We start from the raw sequence: 6,726 nt of genomic DNA on the forward strand, positions 1-6,726 counted from the left end.
CTACATGATAACCGCCAGTTGTGCCAGCACCATTTGTTGAAAATGCTGTCTTTTTTCCACTGGATGGTTTTTGCTCCCTTGTCAAAGATCAAGTCACCCTCAGCTTTTAACTGTTGTTTTACTTAAGCCTTGGTACACAAGTAAAAGTCTATGTGGTATTCACAGAATGCCCTACATTAAAAAAAAAAAAAAAAAAAAGGAATATTCACCAAGCTAGTGGGAATACTTAATCTGGATTCTTTTTGTCAATGTGATGGGTTTGGGAAGCTACAGAAATTAACACACAGGCAGTTCTGTATCTTTAATGCTAGGTCTGGAAAGCATGCAGGTATGCAATGGACTATAGGGCTGAAATCATACCAAAGCCCTAGCAGCCAACTGAACGTAGGGCATCATTGCTATTTGTAAAGGGTATCCACAAAGCATCAGGCCCTCAGCCCCTCAGCTTCTGGGGAGGAGAGAAGAGGGTCTGGGTTAAGAGAAGCCAAAAAGATAGCGGTGAGTTCACAGAGCGCTGTTGACCCTTTTCCCTGCACTGGGCTGCATTCTCGGAGCTCACACCAGCAGGCCTGGTCTCATACAAATATTGACATCTAGGGGCTGACAGACAGATCTTGTCTAGTTGAGGTATGAACTTTTGTAGGAAGTATAGATAGCTACACTGTCTAGGACAGCAATTCAAATATTTCAGTCTCAAAAGTCCTTTATATGCTGAAAATCAGCTAGGATTCCCAATTTATGTGGGTCATGTATAAGTTAATATTTGCTATACTGGAAATGAGAATTAAAATGGACTTTAACTATTAATTCATTAAAAGATTAAAGAGGTGCTAGAGATCTGACTCAGGGCTTGACAGCCTTTGCTGCTCATGAGGTCCTGGGTTCAGTTTCCAGCACCCATATTAGGCAGCTCAGCTCTAAGGGATCCGAGTTCATTGTTCATCCAGATCTGAGGACACATGGCATGCTTGTACAAACACATAAAAATAAAATTTAAAGAAACAACAGAAATCTATTACTTGTCAGTAGAAACAAAAGTTAATATTGACAATTAAATTAAAACAAGCATGTTTAAAAAAAAAAAAAAAAGATGACCCTGTCGCTAAAGTACTGTAGGTGTGGCTGCTGTGTCATGTGTGCCAGTAGGCGGCAGAGAGGAGGGAGGTTACGTCTGTGCTCAGGGTTTTGACCTGTGAATGTCTGAGTAGTCTAACGTTTCCTGAAGAAAGCGAGCCTGGGCTGACCACAAGTCTGGTGCCAGGGGGCTTAGGTGGGCAGTTAGCAGCAGTTCAGTAGTCTGCGGCTGTACGGGTGCTGGTGGCTCCGTCCTGGGACAAGCCGGACACTAGCAGAACCCTGTCTGGGACTGAGGGGGTCTGTGAGGGAGTGAACCTCTGGGGAGGTCTGGAGGATAGCGAGCCTAAGATGACTACCACATGGGGCCTGAACAGGGAACTAGCCTGAGATGACCACCAGTTGGGTGCCACGTGGGCCTGGTGGGGGCAGACCATGCCCAAGAGGACCCCTGCCCGGTTCCACAATGCACGGATGGGGAACAGCACTCCTGAGACCACCCCAGATACTCAGAGACCCAGGGCACCTCTAAGAGGAGCAAGTAAGTGGCAGAGAAATGGAAGAGAAAGAGAAAAAGAAGTATGTGGACACAATCAAGAGAGGCAGCGAGTGAGTGATGGGAGTGAACAGATCCAGTCATCCCTAGCTTCCACTGGCATTCAGAGTTAGGCTGAACCTAAGGCCCTGTGATGTGTTGTTCGTTTCCCTCTGTCTGGTTACAATGCTCCTTCCATGTGCACCCTCTTCTTTGTCCCTGCCTTACACAACTGTCTGTATCCTTATCCCTGAACAGCTGGATTTCTAGTCATCTCCCATGCCTCAGCTCAACAACCACTTCCTCAGAAAGGCTTATTTAGCAACTTTATCTAACACAGGTACCTAGCCCCTCCCCCCAGTTATTTTGCATTATCATAATTAATCTTTAGCACTTTACTTAATCTAAAATGCTTTTATTTACTGTATGCCTTTCCCCATTCAACTAGAAGTCTAATAAAGTGGGAATCCTTATTTCTTAGTAGTACTAGACATTGAGTCCTAGGCATGCTCTCTATCAGCTGGGCTGTATCCCAAGCCACAGACAACCTCACTTTAAAAATCAATGCTAATTATACTGTGTTTAGAAATCTTGGATTTTTGTTGTTATTGTTTAATTTTGAGACTTGCCACTAGCTCAAGCTGGCTTACTTTGTAGTTCAAACTAGTCTTGAGCTGACAGCAGTGATCCTCCTGTCTCCGTCTCCCTAGTGTTGGGATTACAGGCATGAGCTGCACTGCAGGATTTGTGCCTCAGTCTGATAGGCCCATTTCTGCAGCTTTGCCTGCTGCCTGACTGTGGAGGCTGTCACCTGCTGAGGGGCTGCCCTCTGGACGGACAGCTCTGCTGCTGACAAGCACTGTGCCGGACTAATTCTCTCATGGCTGGCTCAGCACCCACAGCCCCTCAGACTGCAGTGGCATTCAGAGGGCAAACGGGTTGGCTAGCTCTCTGCTCTTCTCACGATACTTTCGGAGTTCTGCTTGAAGGCCTGTCTTCCTAAGCCTGTGCTTTCAAAGCACGGGCTGGATTGATCCCAAACCCTGAAGTAACAAATATTACTAAGTTCTGTCATTTCCTCCACCAGAAAAGTGATTTTACTACTACTTCTGGTTGTGATGAAAGGTCCTATTGACTATTCAAATCCTCCACCAAGTTATGGCGCGGTACTAAATGACTTCACTCCCTTTCTCTGGCACGTTAACACATGCCAGCGCTTTCATCTACCTCCACTAATGTGGCTTGTAAATCACGGAGGGAGGCGGGGCTGCCGCAATGGCGTGCCTTATTCACATCTCTAGAGATGGGGTAGAAATGAGACTCACTGAGAAGACAGATTCCTCCTTGACAGCATGCATTAGTACATGCAGATAATCCATCCAAAGCTGTGCACATCTGTAAGGCCGGCTTATGAACGATAGTTATTAATAATGCTCTTACCAAAGGAACATGGAAGAGCGGTGCTAGTAAGGTCAAAACACAAAGAAACCTTCCCTAAGCTTCTTGGGGGCGGGGGGGGGGTGTGTGTCACAGATTTGCTACAAATTTCTTTTATGTGCTCCAAAGTGGCTTCCTGAACAAGCTTTCAAATCTATGGAAGCGTGTTTTGAAGAAACAGAAAAGGACACCAGAGAGCTAGCTACTTGTTTCTATGGGCAGAGTAAATAAGTGATCGCCGGCTCCTGCAAAGAATACACAGTTGGGCACATACAACTTCTACGGGCAGGCTACTTCCATCGGTCAGTTAAGTCAGGGGCTATTGAGAAGTGCTCTGACACGCTCCATCTGTGAGCCGATTCGAGCATTGACCCGAGTTTCCCACTACACACAGGCAGCCTGCGCTTGGCCTTGCAGATGGGCTACTCTCAGCATCTTTTCCATCTCTGTTGGGAACATGACATGTTTATGTACATGCATTCTTGAGTTTGCAGTTGACAGGCAGTAAGTAGGAGATCTGGGCACCACAGCAGGGCTAGTTGTCCCTGGAAGCTTCCAAATCCAATTCCAATATGCACAGAGCAAAATACAGCCAATGGGACAGGGGAAAAGAACCTCCGAACTCAGACTAGAAAGTAGCTCTAAACAAAGCCATTTTCACTCCTAGTTCAGCTGTGCCCTCTCTGCCACAGGATAGCCCCCTAACATGCTGGCAAATTCACTTATTCACTTATTTACTTTGTCTTTCTTAATGTGGTCTTCATCTGGATTTTTTCGGGAAAAGACCATTCTTTTCCAGGGACTGACACAACTGTGACAGAGGTGTGTGAATTAGCCTTGACATTAAAGTCCTGCTTCTTTGACAAAAATACTTATCTGCCAAAAATGGAGGGAGGGATAGCATCAGTTGTGGGAAGAAGGGCACAAGGGAAGGGGAGTCATGGGCAGAGTCTGTGTGTGTGGCTGCTTGTCCTAGCACGGAAGTGAGGCTGCACTGGTGTGATCTTGAACCTTGTAGCTTCGCTTAGGAAACAAGTGGTTAATTCAGTATGACAAACTAGAAATACGATCCAATTTTAGAAAATGATGACAATTTTCATAAAAACCACATTTCAAAACAAAACAAAGCAAAACAAAAACCAACATTAAACTGAGGTCTGAGGGGAAGAAAGTAAAGATAACACCATATGGAGGAATGATTCTAGGTCGGATGGACCTTTAGATTCGTATGGAGAAAAGACAACTGAGGCTCGTAAAAGCAACGCACCTACTACTTCCATAAAATCAAAAGGGAGAGCATACATCTGACAATGTCTTTAAACAGCAAACTGTGGCTGCTTCACCACGTGATACTGCGATTGGACGGATCTCTAAAGGAAAGAACAGCACCAAAGCCTTCCCCTGCAGCTGAAAAATCCATGGACTGTCCAACGCTTGAAGCAGAGCCAACTGCACTAAAGCAATGCTATGGGCTGCTGTTGGGAAAGCACAAAGCCAGGCATCTGCTCTCTTCCTACGGTCCATGGGAAACACTGTCCATATGAGATGCTAACTGATGGGATGCTGAAAGAGCCACAAGCATCCAAGACGGGCTGGGAGGAACAAACGCTTGGCCTTTCCCTTGGGCCCTGGATAATGAGGTGAGGAGACCATTATGGACTTGCCAAAGGCATTAAACTTTTATTCCATAAACAATAATGCAAAATGAGTCCCCAGAAGTGGTCCACGAGAAGAAAGCCATTATCAATCAAGCTGAAGAGCCAAGAGATTTATTCAGACCACACACTCAAGCCCACGCCTACCAGAAGAACTCAGAAAAGGATGGTTAGAGGCAGAGATGGATTCTAAAGCATGCCCACTGCTTCTCCAAGTTCATTTTAATGTCACAGAAGACGACTATGGCCAGCAAATTGCACTGCTCATATAAATGGGTAAAGGGCTGGCTGCAGTAACTGATTCTGGAGAAAGAAGGTAGCAATCGAGTAAGGGGAACAGAGAGCCACTTACCTGTGCTATGTTCTTGTTCAGAAGGTAGACACCATAGTCAAATTGCAGCTTCTCCCCTCCCTTTGGATACAGTGGAAACCTAAGAAAGGTAAACAAAGATGAGAATTTCTCAATAACAAGGTAAAATGACCTCCGCACTGTTGACAGAAGCAGACTTTCTTAGACACGGCACAAATATTTCATGATTAGACTTAACCAAAGACTTGGATATGGTCGCTGCAATCTACCAATATCTGCATAAGAGACAACAGCTGTCGTCTTCCCATAGAGAAACTGTATGGACCACACACCAGGACCTACAGCTCCAACGAGTGGAGTTGTTGTTTCCTGAATCTTGCCAGCCTATGGCAAAGATCCTCCAAATTCTTTCTAATGCCTTGGACTTGACACTTCAACTTCAAGAACAAAATGGGGAAGAAAGTTAAGGGGAAACTTTAGACTTAAAAGCAATATATAAGACTGTTTCTCTTAAGATGGCCGGTCAAAATGCCAAATTTGAGCTAAAATTCATCTAAAATCTATCCTTTTGCAAGCACAGCTATTTGGATATGAAGCCTGCATGAAGATGTATTTGTGACACAAAGCTCTCCGGAATAACCTCACCTTGGGACCTGCCTGCCTCACTGATGCAACATGGCCTGAGCTTGGGATCTCTAAAAGGAGCTGGTATGTTAGGGACTAGACCTCTCTTGCGAGGTCCCTCTCTTCCCTCACGCATAGGAAGAAGTCAGTGCACATTTACAGGTGTTGTTTTGTTTTGTTTTGTTTTGTTTTTCTGGCTCTCAAGATCAAGCATCAATGCAATAACCTGAAACAGATTTCTCTATAGCAAGATCAGTCACCAGCAGGTTGCTCTTAGTGACGGCCATGCCACTTGGAGAGGGGGAGTCTCAGGTGCTCTGAATTTATAATACTCTGATGGCGAACGGTGTTAGGCACTGTTTTAGATGTTTGTCAGCCATCTGTAAATCATCTTTGGAGACTACCTGTTTATTAGCCCATTTTTCACATTGCTGATAGGAATGCAAAATGCTCTAGCCATGAAGGAACTAAGTATAGAGGGCCGCAAAGAATGAAATACACGCCTACCATTCTGGGTATACACCCGACCAACAGTAAGTCAGCACACCCCAGAAGTGCCTCCGTATCCATGCCGACTGCAGCACTACCACAGCAGCCACAAGATGCAATCAGCCTAGGTGTCAGTCAACAGAGGAGCGGATACAGAAAACACCGTGTGTACACACAATGGAACACCGTGTATACACAATGGAACACCGTGTGTACACACAATGGAACACCGTGTGTACACACAATGGAACACCGTGTACACACACAATGGAACACCGTGTACACACACAATGGAACGCTAGGCACCCATAAAGAACAACAAAATTATGGCACTTGCAGGAGAATGATTAGGACTGGAAATTACTACATTAAATGAAATATAGAAACATATACAGAAAGACAAATATCCCATTCCCTTTTCACTGTGAGTCCTAGACATTTTTATGGCTATATCAAAACATCTGTGTGTACATCCATGAAGAATGACATGAAAGCAGAAAGGAGTCTAAGGGGAGGCAGGAGAGTGTGACAGGAGGAGTGAGGAGGGATGACCAAGGGGAGGCAGGAGAGTGTGACAGGAGTGAGGAGGGATGACCAAGGGG

At 45.2% G+C, this 6,726-nt stretch overlaps 1 protein-coding gene and 1 pseudogene across 2 annotated transcripts in view; one reads left to right on the forward strand and one right to left on the reverse strand.

Moving 5' to 3' along the window:
• Positions 1 to 6,726, reverse strand: part of Uvrag (UV radiation resistance associated) — a 266,200-nt gene that overhangs the window by 50,770 nt on the left and 208,704 nt on the right. For both annotated transcript variants that reach the window (XM_021167360.2, XM_029479367.1), the window contains one exon: positions 5,054 to 5,132. In XM_021167360.2, the coding sequence (XP_021023019.1) occupies positions 5,054 to 5,132 (79 nt within the window). The remainder of the gene's footprint in view (positions 1 to 5,053; positions 5,133 to 6,726) is intronic.
• LOC115031662 lies at positions 1,096 to 1,217 on the forward strand (annotated as a pseudogene).

The sequence above is a fragment of the Mus caroli genome, chromosome 7 (assembly GCF_900094665.2).
Source record: "Mus caroli chromosome 7, CAROLI_EIJ_v1.1, whole genome shotgun sequence".
NCBI classification, from domain to species: domain Eukaryota; kingdom Metazoa; phylum Chordata; class Mammalia; order Rodentia; family Muridae; genus Mus; species Mus caroli.